This window comes from Staurois parvus, unplaced genomic scaffold, assembly GCF_062004578.1.
Source record: "Staurois parvus isolate SC_StPar_1 unplaced genomic scaffold, SC_StPar_1.0 ptg000636l, whole genome shotgun sequence".
Taxonomy (NCBI): Eukaryota; Metazoa; Chordata; class Amphibia; order Anura; family Ranidae; genus Staurois; species Staurois parvus.
In genome coordinates this window covers 6,748,936-6,772,845 of record NW_028318432.1, presented here as the reverse complement: position 1 = coordinate 6,772,845, position 23,910 = coordinate 6,748,936, and the positions used below count along the sequence as shown (strand labels likewise).

The window sequence follows — 23,910 nt, the reverse complement described above, 5'->3', positions numbered from 1 at the left end:
CAGCATTCCCCACTTGTACTAGAAGACTGACATACCCTTGGGTAAAGAAACCATTTCCCTGACTCCAGATGGCACCTGTGGACGTCCACCTGCCAATATTCCTCTATTGGAATATGTACATCGAAGGGCTATAACATGAAGCTCCGTGCAGACCAGGAGGACAGCATGGCAGCTCTTGTATTCCTTTCCTGTTAGGTATATGTTGAGTGGCAGCTATTGAAAGGTCACATTACCTGTTGTATTCTCTGCCAGCTGTATTCTCTGCCAGTTGTATTCTCTGCCAGTTGTATTCTCTGCTTATTGATATCCTTCAACTGCTGCAGACTGCAAATGACAAATGTATTGTGAAGAGAGATTCAAAGAACTGCAAGAAAAGACTTCTGTTAATACAAGATCATTTACATTTTAAAAAAATCAGATGCCAGACTAATGATATCATGATTAAGTAAATAGGAACTGTATGTTGAATGATTTGTTCTCTGAATAGATTATTAAACATTTTATAATCAGGTGTGTTCTGCTGTCTTGTTGACAGCTGAGGTTCTCCAGCTAGTTTACGGATGTGTGCTCAGATTACTTCTCCATTTTTTTCTAGTTTAAAGGAAAACACCTTTACTGTATTTTATTGCCTTGTTTAATCCCTTTCCTTATATGGTGGCCACAGACTCATACTTCCTCTGCCTTACTTCAAAATGTGCAGATCAAACATTAAATCTGAAGTTTAATCTGCTTATATTTTGTCTTCCCTGCTTCCTCCTTTTTCCCTTCATCAACAAGCTAGTGGCATCATCACTAGAACTCTGGGTATCTCTATGCAATGAAGGTTGATCATGGCTGGTGGGAGGGTGAATGAATGAATCTTTATTGAAAACAACTCAGTATATACAGCTTTACCCCCACCCCCACCAGACAGTCTGGCTCCGGGTTTTCCCCACCCACAACAAAACGCTACAACACAATAATACAGTATGAACTGTAGAGAAGTGAAAGACTACAAGCTCACAATACCCTAAACAGTGTAGAATGCTTGTCTACATAACAGCTGCTAAACATATACAGCTTTACAAAGGGGAGAAAACTGAAACAAAGGGCAAAATGTTATCACAAAGGGACAGTTCCTCACACCATGCCAGCAGTTATTTAGCAGTCAAATACATCTTCTCACCTGGTCTCAAATACAAGGCCCTGTTCCTACAATAATGGGAAATACTGTATGGTATGCTGCCTGGCACATTAGTAGCAAAGAACTGTTGCAAGTATGTAATGTAGATACATTCAGCAGCCTACAGTCTGCAGGTAGACCAATACCAGGCAGTTCTTACAGACAAGGTTCAAGCACTTCTCTGTGGTGACAATGTACACATACTGACCTGTATGCAAGTACCACTCGGATGTGCATACAGCCAAAGCATATTTTAGCCTGTCATTGATTTTTACAAGCTGCTGGCTGTACACACCACCCGTGTCTCCTGGGTGCCGAAATATGCCTGTTTTTTAGACTGTAGGGGGAAATGTGCCTATGTTACATAGTTTTTGTTTTTTTTTTTTTAAGTCCGCAAACGTGCAACTATAACGAAAAAACCCGTAAGTGTTCACAAAAAAGTGCAAGTGCAAAACACCACACAAAAAGTGCACTTAAGGGTGTGCTTTTGTCCTACCCCCGAAGGGGTTGGACCGCTACCCTGATCCCCCGGGGCACGAAGCTCCTGACAGGGACAAGGTTCCCATTTGGTCCTCCTGGCCAAAAGGCCTGGTGGACCACCGTTCCTTATGCCCAGCCGAAGCCGGACATCCAGTACTAGGCCAGGGGGTTCTCCCGAAGAGAAAACCCCCTAGGGACAGGGGAGGAAGGAACCGTAGGGCCACACATCCTCCCCCTAGACATCAGGGCAGGCCCGAGGACCCACACCCTCCATCCTGTGAAAAAACACACACAAAAGTAAAAAGTGACAAATGTGGGGTGAAGGAAAAATAAATAAATAAATAAATCTATAAAAATAATAAAAAGTGTCGTGCCCAAATTGTGCACTGACCAGACCCTGAGGCCTGTAGCAAAAAAATTGCCCAGAACTTGACCAAAAGGCCCGGTCCTAGAGGCGCAGTGCAAAAAGTGTTTAAACTCGGTGACCATGTGCTCATTCGCAACGTGGGGTCCCACACCCAACTGCTACTCAGAGGACCCCTGAGGTGACTACTCAGGGGGCACCTAGTTTGCGGACTCTCTGCCTTCCCAGCCCCTGGCCAGACCAAGGTAGATCCGTCCAAATCAGGAGGTACTGGGTCCTTCAGACGTTCCAAAGGGGAATTACTCCCGAGGCCCCAGAACGAATCATGGCGCTCCCCGGTTTCTGTTCCCCCCGTAATAGCCATCCAGACCCCCATCATACCAGTGAGGGTACTATACAACAGCCATCCCCGCAAAGCTAGAATGGCCGGGAGCACCCCCACTGGACACTGATAAGAACAGATACTACACTTGATCTTAGCCAAAAGGCCGAGAAGCGAGGTAGACCAATACCAGGCAGTTCTTACAGACAAGGTTCAAGCACTTCTCTGTGGTGACAATGTACACATACTGACCTGTATGCAAGTACCACTCGGATGTGCATACAGCCAAAGCATATTTTAGCCTGTCATTGATTTTTACAAGCTGCTGGCTGTACACACCACCCGTGTCTCCTGGGTGCCGAAATATGCCTGTTTTTTAGACTGTAGGGGGAAATGTGCCTATGTTACATAGTGGTAGGGTTGAATAAAGACACCAGTCCACCCAGATCAATTCGGTGGGTGTAGGTCTCTACCACTTCCTATATCCCTGTATATAGTGCTCGCTAAGGCGACCATCTAAAGGTTTTTTTAAACTATTGATACTTCATGCTGACAGCACCAATTGTGGAAGGGACTTTCATATCCTTACCGCTCAGTAAAAAAAACCCCAAAAACCCTATGCAGTTTAACCACTTCAGCTCTGGAAGGATTTATCCCCTTCATGACCACGCTATTTTTTGCTATTCGGCACTGCCCTATTTTAACTGGCAATTACGCGGTCATGCAATGCTGTACCCAAACAAAATGTATATCATTTTCCACAATTGAAGTTTTCTTTTTGAGGTATTTGATCACCACTGGGTTTGTATTTTTTTATTATATAAACAAATTTTTTTACTATCTGCTAAAATATATACCCAAAAAAATTTAAAAAAAAAATCTAAATTTCTTAACAAATTTAGGCCAAAATGTATTTTGCTACAAGTCTTTGGTAAAAAGAAAAATCTGAATTAGTGTATATTGATTGGTTTTGGGAAAATTATAGCGTCTACAAACAATGGTATATATATACTGGAATTTTTATTTATTTATTTTTGTATACTAGTAATGGCGACGATCAGCAACTTGTAGTGGGACTGTGAGTGCAGCAGGCAATTTCACACTAATTGACATCGGGTGGGAACTGGCAATGAGTGCGTGCCCTCTACCCAGAAATGCCAAATCACGAACATGTACATGATCTGGCACAGGAGAGCTGCAGGCCCGCAGTATATCAGCATGGGCCAGTCGGCAAGCGGTTAAGGTAAAACAGGTTCTCATCCAACTTCACCGAGTGGCCACATGTCCTCTTGAGAGACCTGATGCTAGAATCACCATTTAGATATTTGTATGTGTATAAGGTGCAGTGGCTAAATCTATACCATAGCAACCATCCTGTAATATTCCATCAGAACTATGTTCTAGTCAGATTACAATGATTTTTAGTTGGTTACAGCCCACAGCTGCTCTATGCATCATGGTATTAAAAAAAAAAGTTATAGATATATTATAGAGATAGAAGCTGAACTTGATAGACAGGTCAAGCTTGCCTGCGAATAATGGCTGCACAACTAATTACAGGCACAGTTTTTATTCATGGTATACATACATAGAATTAAAGTGGTTGTAAAAGCAGAAGAGTTTTTTTCACCTTAATACACTGGCTGCATTAAGGTATAAACCCTTCTGCGATCAGTCCCCTCCCCCAAATACTTAGCCCTGAGCCTGATCTCGATCCAATGTTGTGCCCAAGCACAGCAGCGCTCTTTTCTCTCTCTCTCTTTTCTTTTTTCTTCTTCTTCTTCCTCTTCCGCTCTCTCCTTGCTGGGCATGGAGGCAGCAGTGGGAGCCATTGGCTCCTGGTGCTATCAATCAAATTCTGTGAGGAGGGAGCGCTGTATGTGTCAATAACTACACAAAGCCCGGCTCAGGAGCAAACCCGCCCGAGTGCCCCCTAAGCAAGCAACTTGCTATAAGTGGCACTTGAAAGGGAGACAAAGCCAGGAGCACCAGCGGGTGACCCCAGAAGAGGAGGTTCTGGGCTGCTCTGTGCAAAACTATTGCCCAGAGCTGGTAAGTATCATGTTTGCTTAAAAAAAACAAAAACACACACACAAAAAAACACCTTTAACCACTTGCCGTCCACCTGCTGTTTATAAACGGCAGGGCGGCGACACTCCAGGGGCCGGTTGCCGTTCATAAACGGCACCCGCCTTTTCTAGCTGTGCGCGCTCCCTGGGAGCGCGAAGCACCGCAATCCGGTGCCCGCTGTGTCCTCCGGACACAGTGAAACACCGATCGTCGGGCGGGACCTCTGTACGAGGTCCCGATCATGTGATCACTGATTGGCCAATCAGTGATCACATGCAAAGTAGTAAGCAAGATGTCACTTGTGACATCATTGCTTACTACGTGTGAAATCTGTGAATGATCACAGAGGTCACATGGTACAAGGCTATTCACAACAGCCTTGTACCATGTGAAAAGGCGTGACCAATTACAGCTCACTCATTATTTCTCAATGGCTGCAAGAATGCAGACAGAGAGAAAGAGAAATAATTGCTTTTACATTCTATATGGGTGTAAAATCAATCACCGTAAAAAAAAAAAAAAAAAAAATCATCACCTCCTACAAGTAGTACAGTGTCACCATGGTGACACTGTACTGCTAGGGTGACAGTATGTAAAAAAAAAACCCCAAAAAAAACCCCAAAAAAAACCCATAAATAATAATATAAAAAAAAATGAAAATGTAAAAAAAATTTTAAAAATTATAATTTTTGGTTATAAACTAATTTGGCTTATTTTTTTTTTTACTAAAAATATAATGGAATACATTTTGGTCAAGATTTATGATGAAAGAATATTTATTTGCAAAATTTTATAAGAAAAACACTTTTTTTCAAAATGTTTGGACATTTTCATTTACATAGCAAAAAAAAATAAAAATCCCAGCGGTGAATAAATACCACCAAAATAAAGCTTTATCTGTCTCAAAAAAATGCTAAAAAATTCATATGGGTACAGTATTGCATGACCGTGCAATTGTCATTCAAAGTGTGACAGCGCTGAAAGCTGAAAATTGCCCTGGACAGGAAGGGGGTAAAAGTGTCCGGAGAGGAAGTGGTTAAAATCACTTTAAAGACCAAGTTTACATAAAATCAAAAACATAAAAATCAGCTGAAGAGAAATAACTTACAGTTAGTATGATGTGTCCCTTATACTGATTCTTCTTCTTTTAGGAAAACTCTTCCGCAATCTTCCAGTGCGGAGGTGGTTAATACAACTAAAGGGCTGTCAGGGGCCCTCATCAAGAGAGGTCAACTATGCCTGTCCTTTCCTGCCAGATTCATAGAAGCCATACTACAGTTTCTAACAATGACACAGGAGCTATGAATGGAGGGGCAGAGCTATCAATCATCCACTCATCCTCCATTCATAGATTGTGTTCCATTGATAAAAGCTGTAGAATGGGCAGGCATAGTCAAGATCTCCTAATGAAAGTCCATGACAGCCCTTTAGTTGTAATAACTGCCAGCGTATTTGAAGATTGCAGGGGCTGGACAGAGGAAGATTTCTCCTAAAAAGAAGGGACAAGGGACACATCATACTAACTGTAAGCTATGTCTCTTGTGCTGATTTTGAGGTTTTACATTTTAGCTAGACTTAGGCTTTAATCAACATGTACATGGTGCAGTAACCAATTTCAATGAGAACTCATATTTAAGCAATCTGATGTCCAATTGGTTGCCAGATATTACTATACACAGCACTTTAGTTTTGTGCCTAGTACTGTGTTACCAATTTAAAAAACATTTTCATGGATATGACTAGAGCAGACTGAAATCAGCTATGGAAGGCCACACACTGTGCATCACCATTTGTGCCATTTGTTAAAATGTAAGTTCCCCTTTCAGAAAAAATGAAAAGGTAAACTTGGCACCCTACACCCTCCTCACCTCCTGATCCCTTCTGTACTTACTCTGTGGGTGATGAGCTGTCAGTGTCCATGCAGCTGGCGTAATGGTTCGGGGATTTGAAATCCCCACTTCTTTTTGCAGGTCTTCCAGGACGGATCAGTGATTTCTATTGGTCAGTGCACAGAGAATTGCTCTGATCCATCCCAGAAGCCCTGCAGAATGAAGGGGAGAAAAGTGGAGATTTAAAATACCCAGACCACTACACTAGCTGCATAGACACTGACAGCTCATCACCCATATAGAGGTAAGTAGAGAGGGGGTGGGGTGGGTGTACAGCAGGGGTTCTCAACCCTTTGAAGAGCAAAGACCACTTAAATGATTTGGTCACCGATCATGGGGCACAATGCAATGTAAGCAAACATTTAATGTCCTATAAGGCCCCTTTTACATGGAGCGGGATCTCCTTTCTCAGTGGAGGATCTGCCCTGATCCCCCACTGAGCAGAGCGGAGCGAGTGGATGACAGGTCCGTGTCTGCTCTGCATTTGCATAAACAGCAGCTCTGCTCTATGAGCCTTCAGATCCGATTAGACGGAGGGAAACAGATTGCTTTACATTTTTTTTTTTTTTTTTAGAGGATCATAGGTAGGCGGGTGTAAACAGAAACAAATCCATTTTCATCCTCCACTCCTTAGAGGTGAATGAAGGGTCTAATCGGGTCTGCTGAAAGTGGACCCAATCATGTGAAAGGGGCCTATGGCTGCTTTCGCACTGATGCTCTGCGGTTTACCTGCACCGTGGGTGCAGCAGTGCACCTGCGACTTTCCTGTGGGTTAGCTGGGCTTTGCCAAGACTTCTATTATATCTTTGTGTGGTGCATTTTCTGAATAAAGGAGTTTTGATGACTTTCAGAAAGCCCACCAAACCCGCAGGATATAATAGTAGTCTATGGCTCAGTGCAGCTAACCCGCAGGAAATCTTCAGGTGCACTACGCTGCAGCTGTGGATCAGTGTGAAAATAGCCTAACAACCATTGCAAAGCTATAATGAAACATGCCCATTGCTAAACTGTGATATTTAATAAACTTTATTAATCGTTCACTTTCTGCTGGTATCGCTGGCTGTTGGAAATGTTCCTGTCCCAGGCGGAGTGATACTATATCACAGTGGCTATGGGCAGCACATTGGCTAAATGGTTAGCACTTCCGCCTGGCAGTACTAGGGTCGTTGGTTCGAATCCCAGCCACGGCACCACCTGCCTGGAGTTTGCATGTTCTCCCTGTGCCTGCGTGGGTTTCCTCTGGGTACTCTGGTTTCCTCCCACACTCCAAAGACATGCTGGTAGGTTAATTGGATCCTGTGTAAATTGTCCTTAGTATGTGTATATATGAATGTAAGTTAGGGACCTTAAATTGAACACCCCTTGAGGGTTAGGGACTGATGTGAATGTACAATATATATGTGTAAAGCGCTGCGTAAATTGACGGCGCTATATAAGTACCTGAAATAATAAATATATGCACTTCGCATGAGAAAGGAGCTGGCCCCATAAAGAAAGCATTGGCTTATGCGGCTTCTCCTCCCTCTGCAGCCACATGCTTCCTCCATCCCCACTGATGCTATAGGATGGCAGGTTGGCAACGTGCTGACCTGCCATCCCAGAGCAGGAGGTCATGGGCCACATCAGGGGGTTCTGTGGGCCACCAACTGAGCTTGCCTGGTGTAAGGTGTTTACCTTTTCTGAAAAAGTGAACGAAACCCTTTAAGCAAGTAAGGACTAAACTCCCATTAGATACTCCAAAAAGTCTAGAAAACCCCCAAACAAAAAAAACTGCATAAAGTAGATGTCTTTTGTTTATTGGGGCAAAACACAAGTTGCAATCTACCTAGAAACCAGTAATAATTTTTCATACAATTGCAAACTGCTACAAAGTTGTATCTGAGTCAAGCTTTCTCAACTAAGGTTCTGTGGATCCCTAGGGTTCCTTTGGAGGCTGCTAGGGGTTCCTTGGGCAATGACAGACTGATCTCCCACCTATAATAATCACCAATGTGAGGGGTCTCTTCTCCACTGGCCACAATGGTAAGAGTACCCTTTTTCTACCGCAGGGGTGGGCAACGTGCGGCTCTCCAGCTGTTGCAGGACTACAAGTTCCATCATGCCTCTGCAAGTCATAGCTGTAACTGTCAGTTTTGCAATGTCTCATGGGACCTGTAGAGTCATGCTTGTAACTTCCGATCTTTGCAGTGCACCATGGGAAATGTAGTTCTACAACAGCTGGAGAGCCGCAGGTTGCCCACCTAGTGTAACGGAACACTACCGATTTCACAATGTTTCTTTTCTGTATATTATGATGAACTTTCATGATTACTATTGACAAGGCAGTGTTGTAAAATAATTTGCTCTAGATATCAAACATTCTAAGTATTCCTTTTATTACCCAACTATCCTATTACCCTATTACATTCTGTTCATATAAATATGTGTTTTGGAATGACACTAAAAATATCCTTATTATTTATTTCAGGCCTGCTTCAAACTTATCAGTTTTTCAGTGCGTTTTAAGTTTTGTAGAAACGCACTACAGTCCATTTAACATGGTTTTCTATGGGTCTCATTCACATCTCTGCTGTTTTCATCTGTGTCAGGGACTTTTTTTTATCCTGCAGCAGGTTGCGTTTTTCGTTCCATAATTTAAAAAAAAAAAACTTGTCCAGGGACTAAATTGGTGAATAATCTACTTTTCCTGATAAAAATAAATACATTTTAACCAAAACTTTATTTAAATCTGCTTTAGGTAATGTCTGGGGATTAAAAAAAAAAAAGGGGGGGCTTTATGGCAACTTAAACATTTAATATTTTTAATATTGTGCTGTTTATCTCCTCCTCCCCTCCCTGCCTCTCTCCTGCACCGCACCCGAGGGCTAGCAGGGAGTGGAGAGACCTTCCAGTGTAATGAGCAGCAATTGGCTGCTCGTCAGGAAAGGGGAGTGTCAGGCTTATCCTTTATCCCTGTCGCTGCCAGAGCCGTTTTTGCGTATTTTGCACAAGTTTAAGAAATCATTTAAGGCCTGAAGATTACACAAAAGTCCAAAGTATTGATATATTTTTGAAATCAGAGACCCTAGAGAATAAAATAATGGTAGTTCCAATTTTTTGTCACACGATACTATCACAATGGTCTAGGTAACGCAAAATTTCAGTAAAAAAAAAACATTTAAGTTGATTTTAGGGCACAAAAAGCAATACATTATCCAATTTTTTTGTAAAATATAAAAGATGAGGTTGCATCGAGTTATTAGATATCCAACATGGCAGATGTTAAATTTGCATGCACTCGTGAAATGGCAACAAATTTCAATACCCTATATTTTCTATAGGTGATGCATTTAAAGCCCCTTATAGGTCATCAGTTTAGCGTTACAGAGGTGGTCTGGTGCTAGAATTATTGCTCTCATTTTGGCGTGTGCGGCGATTTGTAACATGTGTATCGCAATTGATGTTTTCTTACGTAAGCACCCCAACATGTGCATTTATGTTTGTACGTGCGTACATACATACACACACACACACACACACACACACACACACACACACACACACACACACACACACACACACATTATCACTTGGGTGACAAAAAGTTCCCTATGTGATGATTTTTGGTGACAGGTTCTCTTTTTTGAGACATCCAGGGTTTAATAGGCCCTGCATGTCTCCCCTGTGCTCCTGTGCTACACTGAATGCAATGCAGTGCACATCGCACTGCATTACATTCTTTCCTGGCCCCGATGGCCGGGGATCTGTCAACGGCGACCCGGAAGTGACGTCAAATCACTTTTGGGTCAGGACAGAAGGGGAGGGGAGCGGATGTGTCTGCTCTCCTCCCTCCTAGATACCTGCCGGAAGCCACTGAACTGGTCCCAGGCCCGCAGATGGGCAAGCAGAGCCCAGGACATATATCGGTCAGGGGGGCGAGGCTAGCACTGTGGGCTCTGTGGAAGCAATCAGGCGGCAGTGAATGCTTCCACCTGATAGGTGAACCCTGCTGCTTGCCTGCAGCAGGGCTAAAGGGTAAAAAAGGAATACCTGCCCGACGCCCGAAACTACATGTCCCGGAGGTCGGGCGATATGAATTGAACATCCCTGATTTCTGCTGCATTGTTTGCTGGTTACCCCTGCAAAACTGACACCTCCCAAAAAACGTATGAAACACGTGAGTGAAAAAAACTGCAAAACATACTAGGAAAATGCATCAACCACATCCTGCAAAAGGTGTGAACCAGCAGTCGGCTATTTTACCATACACCATAGATATATCATTTTTTGCAGGTATTCCCCCAAACCTCAAAATTCTATCCAGGAGTTCCTCCGGGGTAAAAAGGCAGAGAAAGGCTGATTTAAACGGTTGTTTTCCTTTCTGCACACTTATTTCTTTACTTTGCAGTTTTATTTCTGTAAATAATTGAAATGTTAGAATGATGCAATTTGTTACAAACAGAGGAATGTAAAACCTATTGCATTGATCTTACAAATTCAAATTACAGCTAGCCAGCCTTTATAGATCCGCAAGTCCAGCAAACTCAAATGCTGGTAACTGTAGTTCCACAAAATATGTAGCATTACATATGGCAAGCACCAATCAGGATGTACATTAAAACAGTATAGGATGTTATCTGATTGGTTGAAATTGGTTACTGCGTCTAGGATTTCTGAAACTGCATCTCGAACCCAATGCAGCATTTTTACATTCTAATAAAAACATATGTAACATTTAAATAAAATCAAGTTTAGCTTCTCAGTATTCTGCTGGTTTGAAATGCTACCCCAACAACCATGCTTTGTGAATTCGGGTGAGCCAGGGGTTAATACATCCCCCTGCTTAGATTATACACAGGACCTTAAATCCTTAGGCCTCGGCCAGATCAGGTATGAGACAAAGGAGTCAGAAAAAGCACAATCGACAGTCGAATTGAAAAAGATAAGAAAACTTTATTCCTTCCGTACTAAACTGGGAATGTCACTATGAACATATATACAAATCCCCCATAATTACAAAACTGGAAAAATAGGAACTGCATTAATAAATACTGAACTGCAACAGAAACAATCTCTCGCCGTGCTGCCCCACCCCCATTGGTCACTGGCTCACCACCAAGTATGATACGGAAAGTCCTGTTCTACACAGCACGGCAAGGTGGTAAACAAACCAACCGTAGCAAAAATACTTACTTTAAAAACCAGTTTATGATGTACAAGAGTCATAAACCTGACAAAGAGTATAAATAGCACACAAATCCATTTATTGTCCAAGGGCAAGGGGCAGCCTGAGCTTGCAGGGCAGCAACACAAATCCAGTAACAGTTAAGGCATCAAGTCTGCGGTCAGTGTGAAGGTTTAAAGTGCTGAAAGCGTAGACTGGCGTGGTCTCACTCCTTCTCCCTGGGTGGTTGGGCCTAAAGCTGGCCACAGACGAAATATTCTGGGTGTCAGTCAACGGCCTATTTGTTGAACTGCCTTTGTGGCATCCAGCATCAACCTATGTTTTTTTCACCAGATACCATACGTGTCATTCATGGCCTTGGAATCCAGCCAACATGGAATGGCTTGCACAAAAAGTCCAAAACGTTTCAAACTGTCCCATCAACTTTCTGATATTTTTCTCCTCCACAGTTCATCTACTACGATCATCCTCATCACATACACTAACATACGAAGGTGCTGGAATCTTTTGTACCTGGTGAAATTTGGTCTATGGCCACTTAAGGGTTAGCTTCCTCAGGGATAGGAGTCCACTATATGGGGTTCCATCTCAGGAACAGGCATTCTGCTCAATGTACATTTTGGAGAGGGAAATTGCCATGGACTTGGCCAGTTCTTGGTCTCGTTGTCGCTGGGCCTGGTTCTGCTTACTCCAATTTTCATACTCTGGGTTGGGCAGGAGCTCCTCGAGCACAGCATCATAGTGGCCATTGCTGAGCCAGCTGAGCCAAATGCTGGGCCTACAAGGGTCTTCTTCTCCCAGGTAGTGGACCATGGTGGACACAGTAGGGCATTCTGGCCTTCCTCCAGTGGTCAAGTGGATGTTGACGTTGAGCATCTGACTCATGGCTAGCAACTCTGGGTATCCGGCCCATGCCCCGTCCTGGGCGGCGTTGATCAGAAACTCGCCAATGTCGCCCTCGATGATGAGGTTAAAGGTGTCCAGGTGGTCGGCCACGTGGTGCACGGTGCGCTCTCGTAGGTCGGAGTGCAGGCTCTGGTCGCCATATACGGCCTTACTGATGGCTCGGTATAGACAATTCCCATCTGGGATTATATGGAAGCGGTATCGGTTCTTCTCTCGCAAGTACTTGTCCTGCTTTTCCAGCTCGGCCAGATGCAGTGCCAAGCGCTCTTGGTGGGACTCAGTCTTGGCGCTGGGCAGCTGGATGGTAGCGCTGGGGTGCCATGAGCTAGGGTTGGCACTGGGGGTCTCCTCTGGGTGCCAGTATCTAGGGTTGGCACTGGGGATCTCCTCGGGGTGCCAGTATCTGGGGTTGGCACTGGGGGTCTCCTCGGGATGCCAGTATCTGGGGTTGGCACTGGGGGTCTCCTCGGGATGCCAGTATCTGGGGTTGGCACCGGGGGTCTCCTCCGGGTGCCAGTATGTGGGGTTGGCACTGCTGCTGTCCTCCTCGGGGTCCCACTGTCCAGGACTGGCCCTGCTCTCCTCCTTATGGTGCCAGTATCCGGGGCTGGCACCGCCGCTCTTCTCCTCGGGAGAGGCTGGCCGCTCGGGCCTGATGGCTTCCTGCTGGACCATGTCGCTGAGCCAGCCCCGGAGATCGGGCGAGGCGGGCGGCTGCTCCTGGCTTTCCTGGAGCTGGGCGGCCGACAGCTGCATGCTGAGCCCCGAGAGCCGCCCCAGGCCTGGCTGCACAAGGCGGATCGGCACGATCCTCTCCGGGCTGCACATGGGTCTATGGTGGGTGTGAGCGCTGGAGGGAGCCGGGGGGAGGAAGGAGAAGGCGGGCATGGCGGGAGGAGGAGGAGGAGGAAGTCCCAGCTACAGAGGAGGAGACCAGATGACACTCCGCCAGCATGGACATCCCTTTATACCCGGCCGGGGGGGTAAAAATAACCTCCTGCCGCATCGCCACCCCGATCAGATGTCAGCCATGAGATAAAGGGGACGACTACATCATACTCACCCCGATCAGATGTCAGCCATGAGATAAAGGGGACGACTACATCATACTCACCCCGATCAGATGTCAGCCATGAGATAAAGGGGACGACTACATCATACTCACCCCGATCAGATGTCAGCCATGAGATAAAGGGGACGACTACAGAATCCTCACCCCGATCAGATATCAGCCATGAGATAAAATTGGACGACTACAGAATCCTCACCCCGATCAGATATCAGCCATGAGATAAGGGGGACGACTACATCATACTCACCCCGATCAGATGTGAGCCATGAGATAAGGGGGGCGACTACATCATACTCACCCCGATCAGATGTCAGCCATGAGATAAGGGGGACGACTACAGAATCCTCACCCCGATCAGAGGTCATCTGTAGAGGCAATCTCCTCCATAACTTGTATCATCATCCTGATCAGATGTCATCTATGGGGCCCCCTGCTCTATAACCATGTATCATCATCCTGATCAGATGTCATCTATGGGGCCCCCTGCTCTATAACCATGTATCATCATCCTGAACAGATGTCATCTTTGGGGCCCTCTCCTCTAGAACCATGTACCATCAGATGTCATCTATGGGGCCCTCTCCTCCAGAACCATGTACCATCAGATGTCATCCATGGGGCCCTCTCCTCCAGAACCATGTACCATCAGATGTCATCCATGGGGCCCTCTCCTCTACAACCATGTATGGTCATCCTAATCAGATGTCATCTATGGGGCCCCTGCTCTATAACCATGTATCGTCACCCTGATCAGATGTCATCTATGGGGTCCTCTCCTCTATAACCATGTATCATCTCCCTGATCAGATGTCATCTATGGGGCCCTCTCCTCTATAACCATGTATCATCACCCCGTCAGATGTCATATGGGGCCCCTGTTCTATAACCATGTATCATCTCCCTGACCGGATGTCATCTATGAGGCCCTCTCCTATAACCATGTATCATCATCCTGATCAGATATCATCTATGGTGCCCTACTCTATAACCATGTGTCATCATCCTGATCAGATGTCATATATGGGGCCCTCTCCTCTATGACCATCAGATGTCAGCCATAAGATAAGGAGGACGACTACAACATTATCACTCCAATCAGAGGTCATCTGTAGAGGCAATCTCCTCTATAACATATATCATCATCCTGATCAGATGTCATCTATGAGCCCCCTGCTCTATAAGCATGTATCATCATCCTGATCAGATGTCATCTATGGGACCCCTGCTCTATAACTATGTATCATCATCCTGATCAGATGTCATCTATGAGGCCCCTGCTCTATAACCATGTATCATCATCCTGATCAGATGTCATCTATGAGGCCCCTGCTCTATAACCATGTATCATCATCCTGATCAGATGTCATCTATGAGCCCCCTGCTCTATAACCATGTATCATCATCCTGATCAGATGTCATCTATGAGGCCCCCGCTCTATAAGCATGTATCATCATCCTGATCAGATGTCATCTATGGGACCCCTGCTCTATAACCATGTATCATCATCCTGATCAGATGTCATCTATGAGGCCCCTGCTCTATAACCATGTATCATCATCCTGATCAGATGTCATCTATGAGGCCCCTGCTCTATAACCATGTATCATCATCCTGATCAGATGTCATCTATGAGCCCCCTGCTCTATAACCATGTATCATCATCCTGATCAGATGTCATCTATGAGCCCCCTGCTCTATATCCATGTATCATCATCCTGATCAGATGTCATCTATAGGACCCCCGCTCTATAACCATGTATCATCATCCTGATCAGATGTCATCTATAGGACCCCCGCTCTATATCCATGTATCATCATCCTGATCAGATGTCATCTATAGGACCCCCGCTCTATAACCTTGTATCATCATCCTGATCAGATGTCATCTATGAGCCCCCTGCTCTATAACCATGTATCATCATCCTGATCAGATGTCATCTATGAGGCCCCCGCTCTATAACCATGTATCATCCTGATCAGATGTCATCTATGAGGCCCCCGCTCTATAAGCATGTATCATCATCCTGATCAGATGTCATCTATGGGACCCCTGCTCTATAACCATGTATCATCATCCTGATCAGATGTCATCTATGAGGCCCCCGCTCTATAACCATGTATCATCATCCTGATCAGATGTCAGCAATGAGATAAGGAGGACAACGCCATCATTACCACCCCGATCAGAGGTCATCTGCTACAGTTCATCATCTCCCTTTTGTAATAACTAGTGCTGCTTCATCATCCTTATGGTAGTAAATGAGGATCTTCCAAACTGCTATAAAGAATACCTAGTACTGCTCATCACCCTCACCGTGTCAATAAATGAGAGCCCTCCCTGCCCAGATCCCTGTGGATATACTGACTAGTACGGATTTTTCTATTTATCAGTCAGTGGGAACTCTTCCCCAAAACCTATGTGTGATCACAATTCCGTCCTGCTTCATCACCTTCAAGGAGGGCAATAAAATCAGTTGTACAATGATTGTATACATTTGTGGATGTTGTCGCATTATGATGCAATTTGCTGACAAATAAATAAATATAGGGGTCACCATACATGTTACAATCTGACCATACAATCTTAGTGCAATCAACTTTTGATTTACCAAAAACGATGTAATATAAGCCTGTGTGACCAATCCTAGTGGGCGGGGTGAAATGCATCAGAGGGCGTGGCCAGTATGGCGGCTGAGGCCATCACTCAACATTGGACCTCTGCAGTTGGCTGAGCAGTGTCCATCCCTTCAGATGTAATATGAAGTCATACCTAATATATCCAATCAGACAGGCCCTTGTACTACATCATTGTTGGTACATCTAAAGCCCCTTTCACACGGGCTGTCTGTTTAGGTCCGCCTGTCAGTTTTTCAGGCAGGCCTGATCAGATGGTCCTTACATCCCTATGGACCAGCAGGTGTTAAGTGGACTTGTGTCTGTTTAGGACCACCTACCTCCAATCTGACCTGGTCTGCTAAAAAGAAATGGAAGGGGGTCTTCCCCCTCAATCTAGGTGGATCGGAGTCCATTCACACCCGACTGCCCATAAGACAAGAGCAAGCTCTGTCCATGTCCGCTGTGCATAGACTGAGCAGACATGGACCTGTCATCCACTCGCTCTGCTCAGTGGGGACTGTGTGAATGGATCCCCTTTTGATCTGAATGGTGTCCACCCCGTGTGAAAGGGGCCTAAAGGAGATTGTTCAGTCAGATTGTAACGAGTGGTAAGTTTAAAGGACATCTACTGTGTGTCCTTATTCACACTTGTGTTAGCCCTCTGAAGAATGATCTGTGGTGGATTGCTTTTCAAAAGGTAGATTGACATGTGGTGAGCAGGTGAAATGTCACCTGATCGCTCCTAAAAGCCTGCATGGCACGTGGTTGCAGGGCTATTCACTTGAATGGGTCATGGTTGGTGGAAGGCACTACCAGGGGCAGACTGACCATTTGGAAACTCAGGCACTGCCCGAGGGCCCGGGGTCAGTAGGGGGCCCCATGAGATGCCCCTGGTACCTTTTTCATAGGCTTTTTTGAGTTTGGGCAAGGACACAGGGGCCCCATGATCCCCTATTGCCCGGGGGCCCCATGAGTTGTCAGTCCGCCCCTGGGCACTACTGATTTTACTTTTAACTATAGCAAATATACTACTACTGGGTGTCCGCTCTGCGCAAAATCACATATATATATATACATGTGATTTTGCAGTTCCATGTAGGGGGTGCGTGTGTGCGCTGCCCTGCCTGCACTGCTGTTCTCGGCCCGCACTCAGTGATCACTGCTAAAGCTGAGAGGGGAGACATCTGTGTGTAAACAACACAGATCTCTCTCCTGTCAGCATGGACATGCTGCTTTCTCCCGCGCTGTACAGCAGAGAAATACAAAGCAGTATGTCTACCTAGTAAAACAGCACACAGTGTAAGCACAACACACAGTTAACCCTTTGATCGCCCCAGATGTTAACCCCTTCCTGCCCAGTGCCATTAGTACACTGTCAGTGCTTTTTATTAGCACTGATCACTGTATTAGTGTCACTGGGGATGTCAGTGGCCATTAGTCAGTTCCCCCCCAGTGTCAGAATGCCCACAGTCCCGCTATAAGTCGCTGGTCACTGCCATTACTAGTATGAAAAAAAATCCAGTATATATACTGCAATTTGTAGACAATATAACTTTCACATAAACCAATTAATTTATACGTATTGGGATTTTTTTTTTTTTGTTCGCTGATGGCTGCCATTACTAGTATATAAAATAAAAATTCCAGTATATATACCGCCATTTGCAGATGCTATACGTTTCATGTAAACCAATTCATTTATACGTATTGGGATTTTTTTTTTAGCAAAGACATATAGCAGAATAAATTTTGGCCTAAATTTTATTTTTCAATTTTTTTTATTGGATATGCTTTTATGTTTTATAGCAAAAAGTTAAAAATATTGGATTTTTTTTTTTTTTTAATTGTCTTTTTTTTGTTTATAGTACAAAAAATAAAAACCACAGAGAAGATCAAATATGGGCAGCACAGTGGCTAAATGGTTAGCACTTCCGCCTGGCAGTACTAGGGTCGTTGGTTAAAATCCCAACCACGGCACCTCCTGCCTGGAGTTTGCATGTTCTCCCTGTGCCTGCGTGGGTTTCCTCCGGGTACTCCGGTTTCCTCCCACATCCAAAGACATGCTGGTAGGTTAATTGGCTCCTGTCTAAATTGGTCCTAGTATGTGTATGTATGAATGTGAGTTAGGGACCTTAGATTGTACGCCCCTTGAGGGTTAGGGGCTGATGTGAATGTACAATATATATGTAAAGCGCTGCGTAAATTGACAGCTCTATATAAGTACCTGAAATAAATAACTAAATACCGCTGAAAGAAACCTATGCGTTTTCCAGAAACACACAGCACTCCATATAACATGATTTCCTATGGGACAGGTTCACATCTCCGCGTTTTTACCCGGTGCGTTTTTTGTAAACGGTCGGGGTCTTTTTTTAAATGCAAAACGTTGCGTTTTTGGTTCTATAAATTTCAATGAAGACGCTGTAAAAAAGTATGCAGTGTGTTTTTGATGCGTTTTGTGTTTTATTCTGCCCAGCAACAAGTTGAAAGAAAATTCTGCAAAACACATCAAAACCGCATGTGCAAAACGCACTGCAGAAACGGATCAAAGGCAAACTGCATAGGGGTGAACCTAGCCTCCTACATTGTATATAGGACATTGATTGGATCATTCCTCTATGAGGTCATCACCCTGAATAGACAGCTTGCCCACACTGATAGAGATCTGGTGAACACGGGCCCCTCCATGAACGCTCTCCGCTCTCTCACCTCCGAGGCCGGAGATCCCTCACTTACAATGTCTCTCTCTATAGGAAGTAACAATCAGGGATCTGGATACATTGTAACACTTCAACAGACCCGGCTACCACGCCTCCCCCGTGACGTCACCTCTCTCCAGAAAGCTCGAGATGCCTCCACCTCTCCCTGGAGTTGTTTACATTTGGATTGGCTACGTCACCGCGCACAACGGCCGCTCCCCCGCCCCACGCTCCGGTGATTCCCCTTTGTTTACTGCTGCGATAAGCTTCCGCCCATTGGGTGGAGTGACAGTGTTAGCACCGCCTCTAATGATGTAATGGCTGTGCGGGGATGAGTCATGTGATCGGTATGTGTCAGAGCGGAGAGGCAGCTGTCGAGGAGGATATCTATATCCAGAGAGGTGACAAGTGTCCTTCTAGTACGGAGCCGAGCTCACTTCCCTGAACTTATCATTTCATTCACGGAGTACATGACGTCACCGCTTACTGGTGTAATGTTACTGGTTACCGGCACCTGACTGCTATCTGTCCACTTGGCCCTCCGGAAGATTTCCCCCTCCTCCATGACCAGGCCATACTTTGCTATAAGGCACTGCGTTACTTTAACCACTTCCTGTCCGGACACTTTTACCCCCTTCCTGTCCAGGGCAATTTTCAGCATTCAGCGCTATCACACTTTGACAATTGCGCGGTCATGCAATACTGTACCCATATGAATTTTTTACCATTTTTTTGAGACAGATAAAGCTTTATTTTGGTGGTATTTTTTCACCGCTGAAATTTTTATTTTTTTTACTATGTAAATGAAAAAGTCCAAACATTTTGAAAAAAAGTGTTTTTTTTAATAAAATTTTGCAAATAAATAATATTTCATCATAAATCTTGGCCAAAATGTATTACGTTATTTTTTTAGTAAAAAAAAAAAAATCCAAATTAGTTTATAACCAAAAATTATAATTTTTAAAGATTTTTTTTTACATTATTTTATATTATTATTATTATTATTTTTTTTTTTTTACATACTGTCACCCTAGCAGTGTACACTGTACTACTTGTGGGGGGTGATGAAGATTTTTTTTTTTACACTGATTGCTTTTACACCCATATAGGATGTAAAAGCAATCATTTCTCTTTCTCTCTGTCTGCATTCTTGCAGTCATTGAGAAGTACTGAGTGAGCTGTGATTGGTCACAGCTTGTCACATGGTACAAGGCTGTTGTGAATAGCCTTGTACCATGTGACCTCTGTGATCATTCACAGAGTTCACACGTAGTAAGCAATGATGTCACAAGTGACATCTTGCTTACTACTTTGCATGTGATCGGGACCTAGTACAGAGGTCCTGTCTGACAATCGGTGTTTCACTGTGTCCGTAGGACACAGCGGGCATCGGATCGCGGTGCTGCGTGCTCCCAGGGAGCGCGCACAGCTAGAAAAGGCGGGTGCCGTTTATGAATGGCAACCCACCCCTGGACTGCCACCGCCCTAACGTTTATAAACAGCAGGCGGACGGCAAGTGGTTAAGCACTTGCCCTCCAGAGGATTTACCACCCCCCTTCCTGACCAGGCCATTTTTTGCGATACGGCACTGCGTTACTTTGACAATTACGCGGTCATGCAATGCTGCACTCAAATTAAATTTACGTCCTTTTTTCCCACTAATTGAGCTTTCTTTCAGTAGTATTTGATCGACTCTGCTTTTTTATTTTTTTGCACTATTAAAAAAAAAAAAGATCGACAATTTTGAGAAAAAAACAATATTTCAGACTTTTTGCTATGAAAAAAAATTTAAAAATCAAATGTCATAAATTCAGGCCAAAATGTATTCTGCTGCATGTCTTTGCTAATAAAAAATCCTAATATGTGTAAATGAATTGATTTATGTGAAAGGTATTGCTTTTATAAAATGCGGTATAGCTACTGGGTTTTTTTCTACTAGTAATGGCGATCAGCGACTTTTAGCAGGACTGTGGCGGACATTCTGACACTGACACAGAATTGGTGTTACTGACATCCCCAGTGACACCAATACAGTGATCAGTGCTAAAAAAAAGCACTGACACTGTACTAATGGCACTGGGCAGGAAGGGGTTAATATGAGGGGTGATCAAAGGGTTAACTATGTGTAGGGAGTGTTTTACTAGGAGGCAGAGGTGTGCTTCACTGTAAGCACACTGCTCTGGATGGCTGTGCTGTGCACAGCCATCCAGAGCAGTGTGCCCGAGCCAACAGGGAGGAAGACTGTAAACAAAACAGTCTTCCTCCCCATTGTAGATGCTCGGTAATCACTGGCAGCTGGCAGGCAATTACTGGCTGGGACCCGGTGATTGACAGCCGCGAAAGGCAGCGCAGGTAGGGCGTGCGCGTGGCTCGCACCCCTACCTGGAAATGCAAGATAACATATGTATACGTGATTTTGCGCACCCCTGCCGCCCTGTAGCAGTATATCTGCTATAGGGCGGCAGGGAAATGGTTAACTGACTACTGCGCAGTCATGCAACACTGTACACAAATTAAATTTGCATAATTTTTTTTTCACACAAATAAAGATTTCTGTTGGTGTTTGATCATCACTTGTTTTTTTTATTTTTTATTTTTTGCACTATAAATGAAAAAAGACTGAAAAAAATGAACTTTTTGTTGTAAAACATCCAATAAAAAAATAACATTTATTCATAAATTCAGACCAAAATGTTTTCTGCTACATATCTTTGGTAAAAAATCCCAATAATTGTACATTGGCTGGTATTACGTGAAAGTTATAGCATCTACAAATGGCGACAATATATATATAATACTGGAATTTTTATTTATTTTTTTATACTAGTAATGGCGGCGATCAGCGACTTATAGTGGGACTGCGATAGTACGGCAGGCATTATTATTATTATACAGTATTTATATAGCGCCAACAGTTCGCTCAGCGCTGTACATTACAATGGGAGACAATACATGCGACAGGTGGTAGGAAGAGTGGAGGAGGTCAGCAATTAGCAGGGGGTGGGGTAGGCTTCCCTGAAGAGGTGGGTTTTCAGGGTGCGCCTAAAGGAGAGGAGAGTAGGTGATAGTCTGATGGATTGGGGTAGGGAGTTCCAGAGGATGAGTGACGCCCTGGAGAAGTCCTGAAGGCGGGCATGGGAGGAGGAGACCAGGGAACTAGAGAGAAGGAGGTCTTGTGAAGAGCGGAGAGTATGTTTTGGGTGGTATTTGGATATTAGGTCGGTGATGTAGTTTGGGGCAGTATGATGGACAGCTTTGTATGTCAGTGTTAGGATTTTGAATTTGATCCATTGGGCAATCGGAAGCTAGTGGAGGGATTGGCAGAGGGGGGTGGCGGAAACAGAGCAGTTGGAAAGGTGAATGAGTCTGGCTGCCATATTCAGGATCGACTGAAGCGGGGATCGCCTGTGGCTAGGCAGGCCAGTGAGGAGGGAGTTGCAGTAATCGAGTTGTGATATGATGAGGGAGTGGATGAGCTGTTTAGTGGTTTCTGACACTATCTGACACTGGATGGGAACTGCCACTGACATTTCTAGTGACACTAATAGTGCCTTCAGCTAGTAACCAAATCTTCTATTTCTCCCATCAGTCCATCTCCCACACTTATTACCTCTTGTACACTATTAGATTGTAAGCTCCCAGGAGCAGGGCCCTCCTTACCCTTTTGTATTGAACTGTATTGTTGCCGTATTGTCTCCTTTTATATTGTAAAGCGCTGAGCAAACTGTTGGCGCTATATACATCCTGTAAAATATTAATAAAATAATAATGATCAGTAATAATAAAAAGCACTGACACTGTACTAATGACGCTAGGCAGGAAGGAGTTAACATCTGGGGCGATCAAAGGGTTAACTGTGTGTTAGGGAGTGATTACAATGTGTACTGTGTGCTGTTTTACTAGGGGACATGCTGGCTTTTATCTCCCTGCTTTGTCCCCTCTGACAGGAGCAAGATCTGTGTTGTTTACACTCATAGATCTCTCCTGTCAGCTGCTCCACCAATCACCGAGTCACGCCCATGAATTACTGGCTAGGACCTGTTGAAAGAAGCTGATTGGTTGTCATCAGGGATGGGTTTCGGCATGTTTGGAGACTAGTCTGAACCCAAATGAGCTATCCCACCACCAAACTGACAAAGCAACAGCCAATCATAGGCGACCAAGGCATGCCCCGCCCCACACTTATACAAGGGGTATGCATATGTGCCTCTGCAGGGTGAGGCATGCCTTGGCACTTTGGGGTAACAGATTAATTAACAATAAACAATAATCCATGCAAAAGCATTTCTTACTGAGTCTTTCTGCCTCCTTGCAATGTCCTGTGAGCTCACCTCTTCTTTTCTCCCCTCACTTCTGTTTGTTTGAAATGAGCTGTGCATGTTAGTTGCAGTCATGTGCACTGCTCTATGCACACCACACATACCAGGAGGAAGGGGGAGCTCTGTGTACTGGGGGGAAGATAGATGATGGGGGGAGCTCTATGTACTGAGGGTGGAAGGAGGGGGGAGCTCTGTGTACTGGGGGGGATAGGGGGTGGAGGTAGTTCTATGTACTGGGAGGAGCTTTCTGTACTAGAGGGGCTAGGGGATAGTGGGGGGCTCTATATGCTCGAAGGGTGGAAGGAGGAGGGAGCTCTGTGTACTGGAGGCTAGGGGGTGAGGGGATTTCTGTACTGGGGGGGGAGCTCTGTACTGGGGGTAAAGGTGAACTTAGGGGGTTGTGCCTATGTATATCAAGTCTCACACACAGTAGTCAGCTTGGCTGGTAAGTCACAGTGGCACCGACACCTCACAGTACACCAGTGCTGAATCATTCCGCTCCTCCTTCCCGCCCCATAGAAAAGCTTTTTTGAGTGACGCTGCAGCTACTGTTGCTTATATTTCCTCGTACCATTTTTTTTTTCTTTTTTGGGGGGGGGCTGCAATTTGTAAAAAAAATTCGGGCCTCAGCTGCCAAATGTGCTAGGTATTTCACTGATGGGTGAACTTTGTAGTGGGGAAAGGGGGTTGGAGTTGAGGGAAGAACACTGTACTGGGGGTGGGGAGGAGCTTGTAGTGGTGTTTCTTCCAGTGACACCATCAATGTAGGGACAAGTTTTGTTTCTGTTAAGTGACACCACCGACACAGAGACATTTTTACTTTTCTGTTACACGTTTGACTCTGGT

The 23,910-nt window shown here is 44.7% G+C and overlaps 1 protein-coding gene and 1 pseudogene across 1 annotated transcript; both read right to left on the bottom strand.

Moving 5' to 3' along the window:
* Positions 1–2,346: 2,346 nt before the first annotated feature.
* Positions 2,347–2,506, bottom strand: LOC149449125 (U2 spliceosomal RNA; annotated as a pseudogene).
* Positions 2,507–11,199: 8,693 nt separating this feature from the next.
* Positions 11,200–13,315, bottom strand: OTUD1 (OTU deubiquitinase 1). The gene has a single exon (XM_089693757.1). The coding sequence runs from the start codon at positions 13,243–13,245 to the stop codon at positions 12,040–12,042; it is 1,206 nt and encodes a 401-aa protein (XP_089549883.1). The 5' UTR covers positions 13,246–13,315; the 3' UTR covers positions 11,200–12,039.
* Positions 13,316–23,910: the final 10,595 nt, after the last annotated feature.

Coding starts and splice junctions, on each gene's coding strand:
- OTUD1 (XM_089693757.1), bottom strand. CDS start 13,245: ATGCCCGCCTTCTCCTTCCTCCCCCCGGCTCCCTCCAGCGCTCACACC.